General features: G+C 36.8%; 3 protein-coding genes across 3 annotated transcripts; all 3 read right to left on the minus strand.

Moving 5' to 3' along the window:
- Positions 1-470: 470 nt before the first annotated feature.
- Positions 471-1288, minus strand: LOC101294253 (putative germin-like protein 2-2-like). Its single transcript, XM_004295552.1, has 2 exons — positions 1177-1288; positions 471-1009 (listed from the first exon to the last, which is right to left on the minus strand). Exons 1-2 carry the CDS (start codon positions 1286-1288, stop codon positions 471-473), a joined length of 651 nt encoding a protein of 216 aa, XP_004295600.1.
- Positions 1289-2338: 1050 nt separating this feature from the next.
- Positions 2339-7409, minus strand: LOC101294545 (small RNA 2'-O-methyltransferase-like). Its single transcript, XM_004295553.1, has 9 exons — positions 7137-7409; positions 6782-6871; positions 6104-6606; positions 5755-5997; positions 4651-5600; positions 4097-4248; positions 3901-4017; positions 3349-3486; positions 2339-2788 (listed from the first exon to the last, which is right to left on the minus strand). The coding sequence occupies exons 1-9, from the start codon at positions 7407-7409 to the stop codon at positions 2339-2341; spliced, it is 2916 nt and encodes a 971-aa protein (XP_004295601.1).
- A 1670-nt stretch (positions 7410-9079) lies between these two features.
- On the minus strand, positions 9080-12380 carry LOC101306412 (probable 3-hydroxyisobutyrate dehydrogenase, mitochondrial-like). Its single transcript, XM_004293932.1, has 10 exons — positions 12162-12380; positions 11775-11863; positions 11483-11597; positions 11115-11265; positions 10820-10902; positions 10553-10648; positions 10289-10431; positions 10022-10106; positions 9684-9763; positions 9080-9340 (listed from the first exon to the last, which is right to left on the minus strand). Exons 1-10 carry the CDS (start codon positions 12270-12272, stop codon positions 9253-9255), a joined length of 1041 nt encoding a protein of 346 aa, XP_004293980.1. The 5' UTR covers positions 12273-12380; the 3' UTR covers positions 9080-9252.
- Between the last annotated feature and the right edge of the window lie 530 nt (positions 12381-12910).

Here is a 12910-nt window from a genome sequence, read left to right on the forward strand (position 1 = left end):
ATGAGTTGTATCAATATCTAGTAAAAACGGGATTCCCAATTGAACTAGGAAAACCGGATGTGGAGTACTTTGTAAGAAACCTGGAGCTGGATGTGAAGTATATACAACTTCGACAAGATCTCATTGTGAAGTATAAACAGAAGATCGAATTAATTAGTTCTATTCTGGATTTGATTGGATATTAATCAACTAATCAGGTACCCCCATTAAGTTATTTGATTTTGGCTCTAATTTGAGATCGAAAACTGCTCAGAATGTCAAGTGTTTTGTTTAATCGATCTAGTGAATGTAATATATCTCTCTTAGTTAACTTGGTAAGAAAGACGATTTAGATATCAGATCCAGATAAAAAAAAAATGACTTTGATCGAGGACTACTTAAAATACAGTACACACATTTTCAAGGAGATTTAGGTACATCTCTATTACTAAATACTGATACAAATTCAAAACTCTCTTCAACAAGATCATCTAAAATTTTGCTTGAAGATCACTGATTATGGATTTGTCCACCTGAAAAGCCTTGGCCAGAACATCATCCGAAATTGAGGGATTTGCTCCGAAAACTGAATTAGCAATGGTAATGACTCCAGGGTTTTGGCTGCTCAGAGAAGAGAGTGAAACGGCAGTTCCATTACCAACATTTTGCTGGTAGTGAACCAGTCCAATTGGGAACACAAACACATCACCCTTGTTAAGCACCTTTGAGATGAGCTTGTTGTCAGGGTTAGAGGTCACAAACCCTACAGCAACACTGCCTTCCAAGACTGTTAGAATTTCGGTGGCACGAGGATGAGTGTGAGGAGGGGTAACGCCCCACGGCGCATAGTCAATGCGAGCAAGTGAGATACCGAGGGTGTTGAGTCCTGGAATTTGAACCACATTGACTGGGGTGATTTTAACTCCGAGAGGGTTTGAGGTGTTTCCGGCAATGTGAAGCCCTCCGAAGAAGAAATGTTCAGCTTGTGCTAGCTTAGAGTCCAAGCAAGGTAAGCCATTTACTCTTGGTACTGTTGATACACAAATATAATTGACAAACCATCACAGAAGTTAGCCATTGTAGGATTTAAGTATTGCAGGAAGACGAATATATATACATGTTCCTAAATGCAAATTAAAGCATTAAATAGCTTTAATTAGCATAAATACACTGATCAATTCGATTTTCAAAGCTAACCTGAGCTAGTAGTGTCAGCTACGCAGAAATCTTGCAATGGACTAGGCTCAAAGGCAATGACCTGAGTACATGCCATGGCCAGAACTGTCAATACCAAAATTTGGTTTGCCATTGTAAAGTTCTAAGTGAGGAGATTATGAAGTTACTTGCAAATGAAAGATTAAGAGTGTGAATTAACTGGTTGAGAACTTGGTATATTTATAAAGAAGATCGAGTAGCAAGTAGCTAATGAGTTCTGAATGTGTAAGAGCTGCCGGCCTCGAGTTATAGACACTAGAAAAGTTCTGAGCGTTGTAGATGAGCTAAATTTAGCATCAAGTCCAAATTGTGTTTCTTACTTTCTTAATTTTCTATTCCATCTGAATAACTGAATATGCATTAAGAAACTCATATTGCATATGCCAAACACATTAAGCCAAAGAATCATGTTAAAACATCTGGTTGCAATTTTATTGACTGGGTTAAATATGGATATGTGTTGATATAAAAATGATTAGAGATTAATAAAATCATGAAAATCTAGAAGCAGTAGCCGTTTACAGATTCTGAAGCTGTAGTAAGAACTCACTAAAGGCATATCCCTTTCTTTTTGTTTGCACACTCTTCTCCGGCTGGAGCTGATATGGTCAGACACGGCTTTAGGTTTGTCCATTTGTAAATTCTAGTCAGATCAGTCTTTCTTCTATAGGACCAAGTCAGTGTGAAAAACTTTACTTTACTTGTAAAGGAATGGAAGTCATCTCCTCTTCATAGAACTAAATTTGGTGATTATAACTCATGAGCATTTCTTTTAGTTGCACTGCACTACACAAGTCTCCTATTGTTAAGTGGAAATGCTTGAGTTCAAGTTACGTCCCAAGATTATAGTGCAATTTTTCCTCCTTTTTGTTTGTTTTTCATAGTCAAGTATAAGGTTACTGGGAAAGTAGGAGGCTGAACCACTACCATAGCAAAAAACAGAAAGTCCGCTTATGCAATTCTGTTAACCAAGGTCACATACAAAAGAGAATAAAACAAACTATAATTGCATTTATTTCTAGTTGATACTCTTACAACTCCCACTTTGTATGATTCTAAACTAAACTATGATCATGAAAGGGCAGCAGCAAGATAAAAGCTCACTTTCATGGGATCTGAAATGCTACATGGGTGTCTTAGTCTTTTACAGAGCAGATATTGACCTATTGTTACCAGTCCATTCCCATATAACTTGGTAGTAACGATGTTCCGAATCTGAGAGTTCTTCAGGATAATCTTCCTGTAGGGTTTTCCGTCTAAAGACAGCAATCTGGGAAGCAAAACCTGGTTCATCACCAGATCCACCAACTCCACTGAACTCAACACTGTAGTTGTGCCTTGTGGCCAGTTCAGTTGCCCAGCAATTGAACTGTGCTCTCGTCCACTCAAACTTGTGGTCATGGTTACGAAACTTGCATGATTGTGATTCACTTCTTTCATCAAGATCATCTTCTGGGGTTGATAAAGTAGACTTCTGGAGTATGACATTATATTCATAGTTTGGTGTTGAGACAATAAGAATCTTAGGACGAAAATAACTCAGTGCCACATTGCCAAAGAGATACGCTTGATCTTCCTCCATGTGCTCGATTACCTTGGATTTTCAGAGTCAATATCAATAACCAATTGCTAAGAAACATGACTCGGTACAAACAGGATCATTTAGAAGTACAGTGATTCATGGACATGGCCAAAATTATTCTTATAAACAAACATTTAAAAATCGCATAAGAAAGACACCTTTGAACTTCTCTCTCTATAAGTAATTATTTTCAAGAATCTTGTTTATCTTCAAGTTATATCTTTCCCTTCAAGTTTAGGTCTGACTAACAGGATATCACAAGTCACATCCACAATTTGGATCATTATACACGCGTACATTAAAGAATCATAGGTTATCATGCATACAAATACACATTCTTAGTCCCCAAGGTAATAAAAAGAAAAGTTGAGAACAGATGTACAAAGTTCCATAATCTAGTGAAAAGTACAGATTCGTAGGAAAAGAGGAAACAATTTTCGTATTTAGTTAGGAGAGAATAGAAGAAGGCATTCAGTAAATGAATTTCTTGTTAATTTGTTTCTTTTTTCAGTGCAAAATAACCAACAATCTGCATCATAAAGATCAAAGAAGAAAAGAAGATAATTTATTACCTCTAAGCAAGTGCCAATATCAAACCCACACAATCGAGAATCAGAATCTGTAACCGAACCATCATAAAGAATTGCAGATTTTAGGGGTGTAGATGAGATATCAACATCTGAAGTCGAGTTTAATTTGGAATTAAGTATCTGCAATGGTAATAGAAAATTAAGAATCATAACCAAGGAAAGTACTCAAAGTAGTTAACTAGATGAACCTTATAAAAGAAGCTTACAAATAAACAAACAAACAACAGAAAATCTGCTTGTTCCCAAACAAAGGATCTATTACAGATCAAGTAATTTCCAATTACATATCACTTTTAAGTTTTGGCCATATGTGTATTGGGAAGGCATCCATTCCCTGAATGTCTTGGCAACTCCTAGCTTACTGGTAATAATATTTAGCAAATCTATCTATACTAGTACCGCCAATTCTATCAAGTATAATACTGCTTCCCATTTCAGACAACTAAATTAATGAAAAGATAACATCAAAATGGATTAAAATAAGCAAAGAAATACTATATATGAAAATTTCAGAGGTTATATTATGGTTCAGACCTTTGCTGCACGAGTAAGACTCTTTTGTGAAAGATCAACACCAGCAATTTTTTCCAGGGAAGTTGAATAATTTAATAAGGAATCCAACAAACTACCAGAGCCACATCCAAAGTCAACCTGCAACATTAACAAGGAAATCAAACTGGATGTCTCATATAAGTACTGTAAAGTCAAAAGAGAATGGAAACTCATTTACCAGAGTAGCAGCACAAGATTCTCTGATGCTCTGAACTGCATATTCCACTCGCTGTTTTGAAAGTGGAGGGCTAAACAAGGCCTGCTCCATTCTGTCCTCCAAGGGTTCTGTTACCCGCAACAATCTTATAGTGTACTCCAACCAGCAGGTTTCTAAAGAACAATTACACCATGAAATGAACCGTCTATCAGATCTTCGAACATAAATCTTCTCAAAAGAATTGTAACAAGAACAAGAATCAATAACAGATATTTGTAATGAGTATCAATAACCAGGTTTTACTATTTCATTACTACTTGTCATTGCAGGTCCAAACTGTCCAAGTACAACAGATTTGAATTCTAATAGCAGCTCGAATGGATCATGCATCTATTTATTACTGATTATGACTATTTTGGTTAAAAAGAACCCCATCATTCTCTACTCCATGGAACAAAAGATAAGAATTGCAGGCCCTTATTTTAACCTAGAAATATTATTCAGAGTAAATTTCTGGGAGTAACTAGCTATTTGGGCCCTCTGTAGAAGTTTAACATGGAAAATAAGCAACTCACCAGAAGATAATAAGGAAATCATCCTCGCAGAATCATCAGCTGCAGCAAAAATCAACTCTCGAGGGGGCAAATCCATAATGAAACAAGCAGTCTGACCCACAGACATCTGAATGAGTACTGATTCAAGATGCTGATTCACAGCTCCAGATGCTATCTCAAACTCAAAGTCATCAATACTTTCCAGTTGTTCTTTTATATGCACTTCAGTCACCAGAGATGCAGAATAACTCACACAGGATAAGGACCCATTAGATGGAGAAATACCAGAATCACAGCCTTCAATATTCAGAGAACGAAATCCGTGACCAGCGAGACCATTTGGCACATTCATGGAGTAGGGATATACTAATTTTCCTTCTTCAATCTCATTATAACAGACATTATGAAGAGATTGGCAAAGCATAAATGCTTCAACAAAAAATTTCGGTTCAAATCTAAGGTCAAGGCCATCAGCATAAGCCTTTAATCTCTCCAAAGGCACATTTGGATCCCTAAAATATATATCTAACCATAATAGAACTTTCAAAGACGCATTTTGGACCGAATCACTCTGCTTTTTAAAAGAATCTTCTGGTGAGCATTCTAAAATCAAATCCTGAAACTTAGTATATACTTTTAGTTCACATCTATATCTACCTCCAGATTCCACTGTTTCCTTTGCACCAGTAGCAACAACACAACCATTTGCATGTTGTGTGCCTTTTGCAGCCAAGTCTGTCACCCTCAACTTTTTCTGTGATTGTGAGGAGTCGGTTGATTCTTCTAGACTGCTTAAAGTAGAGAAGATAGGCTGAGAAAGCTGATGCTGACGACAGAATGTACAGAGCATCTCCCTTGGTAACGAACCCTTCCATTTTGCATTTGTAGTAAATGCCAAAGGTAACTCAGCCGCAAGTATTGCCCCTCTGGATAACTTGTAAAGTCCACTTGGTGTCTTGCCAATAAGCATCCTGCAGAATTACATCTAAGTAAGACTAAATTATGCAATGTTATGCACCTAAATAAAAAAATTGATGCAGAAAGGGAGTGAATTTCACATGTTCTGTGTTTTTCACATGTTTGTGGTAAAATCAATATTTTAATATAGCAGAAGTTAGAAAAGACCTGTAATATGATTTCACAGATGCATCTTCATAGAAAAGGTCTTTAGACCTCCATGTGTAGCCAATGGTTGCCAAAATAGCATCACCAAAGATATCTTGACCAGACAAGTAACTTGCTCTTGCATTCAAAGATCCTTCAAACCTACGAACTTCTTTGGCATGAAGATCTGAAGAAATATCCAACAGATATTGCTTTGGAGCAGCAGAGTGCAGCCTTGTCTCAGAGGAAGCCTTACCTATAGGCCTGTCAAAGAACTTTTACTAAGAATTTTTACTACATATTAAGCACAGACAATTACAGATCTAACAATCAGGCTTCCAAGATTTTTCAAGGTTAACCGGCCACATACCTTGAGATCATAAGGTCAGCAGCTTCCAACAACCCAAGTTGTTTTGCAATAACATCCAGGTAATAACCAGAAGATGTGAGATTGAGGATTACTCTTTCAATATTCTTCTCTAGTGAACACGGTATGATTATGGCTTCAACCATTAGAAGTTCAGGGGAGGCTGATTGCTGGTTAGATGGTGAGACTATAATTTCAGGATTGTTTGGATTATGCTGGATAGATGATAACTCTATAATTTCAGGAGGGTATGGACTTTGCCTCCTAATCCAGAGCTCTCCCTCTGAACTAGCAATAAATCCAGATAATTCAGCAGCAGCCCTCATCACATATGATATTATCAAGAATGGATTTGATTCCACCTTAGGATCAATGGATTTACACATATTACTTAGTGTTGCATCAAAGACAGCTATTGCACAAGCAGGGATCAAGCCAGCAAGACGGCCTTCTCTTTGCCAAGCTGCTCTCACATGACCACTCAGCGGATGAAGAGATGAAAGGAACTGTAACAGTGAAACATAAGAGAACAGGTTTGAGTGATAACTTAAAAAGTTTGAACATGTACGCTATCTAATAGACTCTGATCCAATTAATTGCAGTTATCCTATATTAGAAAAAATTAACATGCTTTTTATGAGGAAGCAAAAGATAGTAACTCCTATCTCTCAGACTACAAACCTCTTCTGAAAATACATATTTGACTCGAGAGACTAAACCATCCCATGTTTCTGGAAGAGAGGAGCTTTTTGTGACAGGATTGATACGCAGCTGCAGAAATGAAATGAATGATTACCGACCACATCCATAAGATAAATTAAAAAATAAAAAGGAGTCTTAAATGTATTTCAACAGATACATTCATAGGCTGCAAAGATCTGAGTTGGGAAGCAACACTCATAAGAAATTTTTTTGATTATATTTATGTTCATTAACCAGGGAACAGAATGTTTACTAATCTTTATTGAACATCCCCAATCATGGTGTGGCTGCAACAACATCAGGTTAAATAAGAAACTAACAAAACAAACCGCACCTCTTCTAAGGCCAATTGAGCAGCAGCTTGCTCAGCATCCTTCTTCTTTCTAAAAATTCCAGATACAACAGTAATTTCTGGAAGCTGCAAGGTACAGCGATAAAGGCAAGGGCCTTTCTGCTCAATGGCTAATCCTGGACATCCATTGTCAGCAGACTCATGCACTTCCTCATGTGTATAGCAGGCATTGGCACCAAACTTTTGGTGTATCATAGCCTTAGGTGTCTGTGTATTCTTTCGAACTGTGACAGATGAGGCACCTTCAGTTTCCATGAGCAATCAACAGGTCTACAAAAGGCTTTCAACGTGTTAGAAACGACTTGCTGTATGAGAAAGACTTGGAGGAAACGTGTATATACTTGTTCATTTGACACTTAATCTCCTCAACTTCCAAACCCAACATCACCAAATTTGATAATTTAGTCCCTAGGATGATGATCAAATAAGAAAAACAAAAACTATAGAATCGGAAAAAAAAAAAAAAGAAGGTGGAACCTTTCAATTAATCATTACACAACAAAGCAAATGCCCCAAGAAATCAAAAAGTAACCCAAAAGTGAAAATTGAGCAGTAAAACGAAATGGGTTGCAAAGCAAGAGACGAACCCAGCAAATAAAGCATCAAAATTTGCACAGAAATCCTAAGCGAAACCGAAATTAGTTCACAAATCGAAGATAAACATGCAAACCCAAATCAGAAAACCAAAAGAAAATGCTGATGATAATGTAAACAGAGCAGTATAACGGTTATAGGACCAAAGAAAAGAGTAAAGGTCGTACCTTTCTGCACCACCAACTTTCAAAGTCTGAGACAGAGAAACTGAGAGACTGAGAGAACTGAGGTTTCGGTTTGGTTTTGGGGTAGTTTAGTTCAGTGTGGGGTTGTAGGGAAACGAGGTTTGTGCGTCTGTTTTGGGGTTTTGGAATTTTTGGGGAATTGTTTTTTGTATATATAGAAGAGTAAAGGAGGGAAAAGGTTGTTTCGGTTTGGGGAAACTTGTCCATATGCCTAAAGTCTGAAGCTTCATTTGGTAAACTTGTCCTGCCTTGCTTGGGAAGGAGCTTCTCTTTGCTAGATAGTACTTTTGATTCTCATAGTTTTTGTTTATTTTATTTTTCATTCCAGTCACAGTTAAGGTAATGAATTTCGATAGCTTCGTTTTAATAGTCACACTAAACTTGTAACGAGGGAAAGGTTGTTTCGGTTTTGGAATCGAAATATCAACATGAAAACTTCCATATGCCTACATAGTGGGGTCGAGAGTCTAAAGCTTCATTTGGTCCTGCCTTGCTTGGGAAGGAGCTTCTCTTTGCTAAATTGTACTTTTATTTTGATACAATGTTAAATTGTACTTTCGATCATCATAGTTTGTGTTTATCTGTCATTCTGGTCACTATTAGGGTAATGAATTTCGATAGCTTCGCTTTAATAAAATCGCACTAAATATATCTTTAAACTCTCGAATTAGAATAGTCACCACATTGTTGATTGATAATAAAACATAATCGAAAACCACATAATTGAGAGTAAATAGTCGTCATCTTCGATGAAAGTGTAGTTTCACTAGTTTGACTGCCTCTTCTTCCACTGAATAAGTTATTTGTGAAAGAAAAAGTTATTGACGTTACTTGATGACTGCAAGAAAATAAATTGCGGATATAAGTTGAATTGTTCTGTGAGAAACAAATTAGGTGATATATTTTACTATAACCATCCCATTTGTTTGAAAATTCAAATGTGAATTGTTAGGAAGTTTTGTTATGGTCATGTAGGAAGTTTAGGTAAGGAATAATCTTTCTGTTCTTTGATATTTTCTTCCTTTTTTATCATAGGGCACCAATGAATGCATTGGAGTAGGATTTTCAAACTAAAGACCTCTTGCATCAAAATGGAGATGAATTCCAAAACCTTGATTCAGGCATTTATTCTCAATGAACTTTTTTCTTTTGTAGGATATTTATTCTTATCAAAAGAACTGAGATTTCAGACTTACAGTGATCCCAAATGAAGGTAAAACAAAAAGGTTCAATGAGTGTTGTTTGAATCCACTGACAGTAGCACAGTTCTATACTTCTATTAGTCTGCTGCCAAGAGGTATACATTAACATCAGTCAAACTAAATCTCTTTCTTGCCAGAGTAATAATGGCGAAATACACAGGAGAAGTCCTTGGTTTCATGGCCATCCTCACAGAGCTCCGTATATCTGCAGAAGACATCAGCACACCAATCATATTGCACTATTCTGAATTTCTGATAGTGAAAGGCTATAAATATTGTGCATTAATATCCCCTTTTATCAGTTTTAGTGTCTAAAGTGGATATATGGATGTCAATGAAAGCTTTTATCAAACTTTGGCAGAACTTCATTCAAGTAAAAGTTAAGTGCGAGGTTAGAAACATTTCGCTGAGGTTTTAAACCAGTGCTTGTTGATTAATGATGATACTTGAGAAGCTGGACATCAACGAAAAGCTAAGATGTAAACTTTGAATTGGAAGTAACCGAGCTATAATATGTGATTTAGGCTCAGAAAGGCAAAGTGATTTACATCTCTTGTGCTTGGGATGTCAACGGACATCGAAGACCAACCTCTTTGGCTGATGTTGCAGCAATGTTTACATCTTTAGCCTGCAATTGCAAGTCCATAAATGCTCATCTGGTACCCTAATCCAAATAATTAAGCGACTATCACTACTGAAGTAGCACATGGAACTTCAAGTCAGCACATGCATGTAAATAAATAATGGCCGACTTCTACAATGCTGGAAAACCTGTTTCTATAGAATGTGTATGTTCTAGCAATCTAGCTGGTACAAACACCTATACTATTACTAAGGCCCCTAAACTAAGAGGAAATTATGAACTAGATCAAACTAGTTAACTTACCATGAGTTTGGATGCAAACCCACCATCATAGTTTCTTGAAGATGGAACCCCTTCCATCACTCCCGGAACTGGATTATAACTATCACTGTCATGCATTGAATGCCATATCCTACGTGTTAGGCATTATGAACCAAATGGAAACAGAAATCCCATACATGAGCCAAAAAGCTGAAGCTGTTACACATACATGTGCAGGGCAGCAGGGGAAAGATATAACACAAATGAATGAATGGCCTAAACTACAATCTACAGGGTGCTCAAGAATACCTGCTCCAACAGCGAGCACTGGAAGAGTTAAACACTTTCGTTAGAGTGCTGGCAGATATTCCTAGAGACTGACCAAGAGCAAGCGATTCTGAGATGCCTATCATGCTTATAGCCAGTGCCAGATTATTGCAGATCTTTGCAGCCTAGATTGCAAAAAGATTAAGAGTCAAATACACTGCGAAAAATCCAGGTCGTTTGAGAACTAAGTATTCTCAGAATAAGCTGAAGATGTTGTTTATTTGATGCAGTACTGACAGAACTTACTGAACCATTTCCTGCTCCACCACAATAAACTGTGTTCTTCCCCATGGAAAGGAACAAGGGTTTAGCCGCCATATAAGCTTCCTCTGATCCACCAACCTTGACACATGTCATCTCTTCATCAATACTAAGCTTAGAAATCATCAAACTAATTACAACCTGTCGCCCTTCAAAGCATATATCTAGTCTATACACATCTATCACCGAACTAAGCACAATCCCAAACTGCATCGAAGTCTACAAAATTTGGATTGCAGAATTGAAAAGTACCATGAAAGTAAGAGTCCCAGCTTCTGCGGCAAGGACACCTCCAGATACAGGAGCATCCAGAAAGGCAGGCTTCTTCCAATGATCTAATAAGAATACAAGTCAGGTCATATATAGAAACAATTGAAATCAACAGAAAAAGGCTCATATATATATATATATATATATATATATATATATATATATATATCAACTACAAACTTCATCTTTCACCACTAGAATTAGTCAACAAAATATTTGCTTTCAGCAACCTCAACCATTCAATATCTAATAATCAAATGGCAATCTACTATTATACCTTCTTTCTGTTTCTTTAGTGTACAGTTAGAGACAATGGTAGAAAGCTTTCGAGATGTTTGTGGATCAATAGTGGATGAATCTATGAATAACCGTGGTAGCAAATTCTCTCCATAAAGTAAACCATTTGGTCCGGTGTAAACATCATATACCTGCAGTCATAAATTTGGAAGCTGAACACCTTGAAATTGCAGACTACTATCTGATTTTTCTCATATGTTAGTCTATGAGGAACCACAGAGGAAATCAAGGTGATGCTTTAGTGGCACTGTACACTTGACAAAGCTCCTTAAACCATCTATGGTCATGGTACTATATCAAAAGCAAAATACAATGTTTCCATAAGATTATATGAATTATGAAACTCACATGAGATGAGGTAGGGAGCATTGTGATCACAACATCACTAGCTTCTGCAACTTCAAAAGGAGTTTCTTTCGCTGCAGCTCCAATATCAGAGAACCTTTTCATGGCATTGCAGTTTCTGAAAACACAAATCCAGAGAGTCATCATCACTTGAGTACTTCACACTAAGTATGTTTGATGGTAAATTTCCATGAAGTATTGGTGATAAAATGTCTGGGACTTATGGTTACCCATTCTCAGTTCAAAAATGTTTAACTGGATGAGGTCCAAATATTTAGTACAAAAGATACATTACATGTCATGAACAGCTACTTGGTATCCCGCCTTTATTAAATTGTTTGCCATTCTGGATCCCATATTTCCCAGTCCTATAAACCCTACAGTCTGCAAACCATCATTTAAGCACTATAAATTACAGGAGCAACAAAATTGTACAAAAACAGTTGCAATCTCCATAACATAATCAATAAGTGGTTATATCTGAATAAAACAATTCCACGGCTTTAGAACTCTGAATACCCACAACACATATCATATGATGCTAACAATTCAATTCTCTCACATACCCAGTTGGGAATTTTCATAAGATAACTCAAAGAACTTCCAGTTGTATATCAAACTGTTATGGGTCTTCAAGGAAACTGTATCTACTGGTTAAAAACGAGAAGTATCAAAGCTTTACCTCAAATTGGGACGAGACTTGTGCCGAGTAAAATCTCCTCGGTGAAATTCTTGTTGTGAAAATACATTTGGATAGATGAAGCAATGATCTCACTTTGTACAAGACTGCCATGCTTACCTCTCAGTCCCACACTCTCATGATCACTCACTACTTGCAAAACGTGCTTATCATATGAAATCATATAATACAGACAGCTATAAGCTCTGATTTGAATGAAAATGAAAACAAGGAATCTTTCTTTGTTATATGTTTAATTATTTTTGCTTCTTATCTCCAGAAGCATTTTCTTTCCAGTCAAATGACAAAATGACAAATGCCTCGTCAGCTAGGCTTTGCAGTCATTGTTGTTGTTGTTGTTATTTTTTTTTTTTTTTTTGGGTCTTTCTGAACACCCAATGCTATAGAACTTTCGTTCATGAATATTGCTGCTTAGCATTGCAGGTTTAGTTTCAGCAGGCAAACCCCATGATCGACCTTTCACTTTGTAATGGAAATAAGAATTATCATATATGATACAAACTTGCAAAGTGACGTATGGGGGCAAAGAGCACAGAGCATATTCATGTAACACTGCTGCTTAATTGGTTATAGTGTTGCTTTAGTTGCATACTGTAGCAAATGCAATGGAAGTAGGACTTGACAATTGAAAATCATGCTCCAATCGTCCAATGGACACCATAACATTGTAATCTATTTCATGCAAAACCATTTGCTACTTTGCAAGGCCTCTCTACAATCACATTCTTCAT

The sequence above is a fragment of the Fragaria vesca genome, linkage group LG3 (assembly GCF_000184155.1).
Source record: "Fragaria vesca subsp. vesca linkage group LG3, FraVesHawaii_1.0, whole genome shotgun sequence".
Lineage (NCBI taxonomy): Eukaryota > Viridiplantae > Streptophyta > Magnoliopsida > Rosales > Rosaceae > Fragaria > Fragaria vesca.

Bases quoted from the DNA above. Each gene is read 5' to 3' on its own strand.
- LOC101294253 (XM_004295552.1), bottom strand. From the start codon at position 1,288: ATGGCAAACCAAATTTTGGTATTGACAGTTCTGGCCATGGCATGTACT. The intron at 1,010-1,176 runs GTTAGCTTTGAA...GTGTATCAACAG, and splicing joins AGCTGACACTACTAGCTCAG to TACCAAGAGTAAATGGCTTA.
- LOC101294545 (XM_004295553.1), bottom strand. From the start codon at position 7,409: ATGGAAACTGAAGGTGCCTCATCTGTCACAGTTCGAAAGAATACACAG. The intron at 5,998-6,103 runs GTATGTGGCCGG...GTTCTTTGACAG, and splicing joins GCTGACCTTATGATCTCAAG to GCCTATAGGTAAGGCTTCCT. The intron at 2,789-3,348 runs GTAATAAATTAT...TGAAAATCCAAG, and splicing joins ATATTGGCACTTGCTTAGAG to GTAATCGAGCACATGGAGGA.
- LOC101306412 (XM_004293932.1), bottom strand. From the start codon at position 12,272: ATGGCAGTCTTGTACAAAGTGAGATCATTGCTTCATCTATCCAAATGT. The intron at 11,864-12,161 runs GTAAAGCTTTGA...GATGGTTTGCAG, and splicing joins AAGTCTCGTCCCAATTTGAG to ACTGTAGGGTTTATAGGACT. The intron at 9,341-9,683 runs GTAAATCACTTT...TGTCTTCTGCAG, and splicing joins ACATCCCAAGCACAAGAGAT to ATATACGGAGCTCTGTGAGG.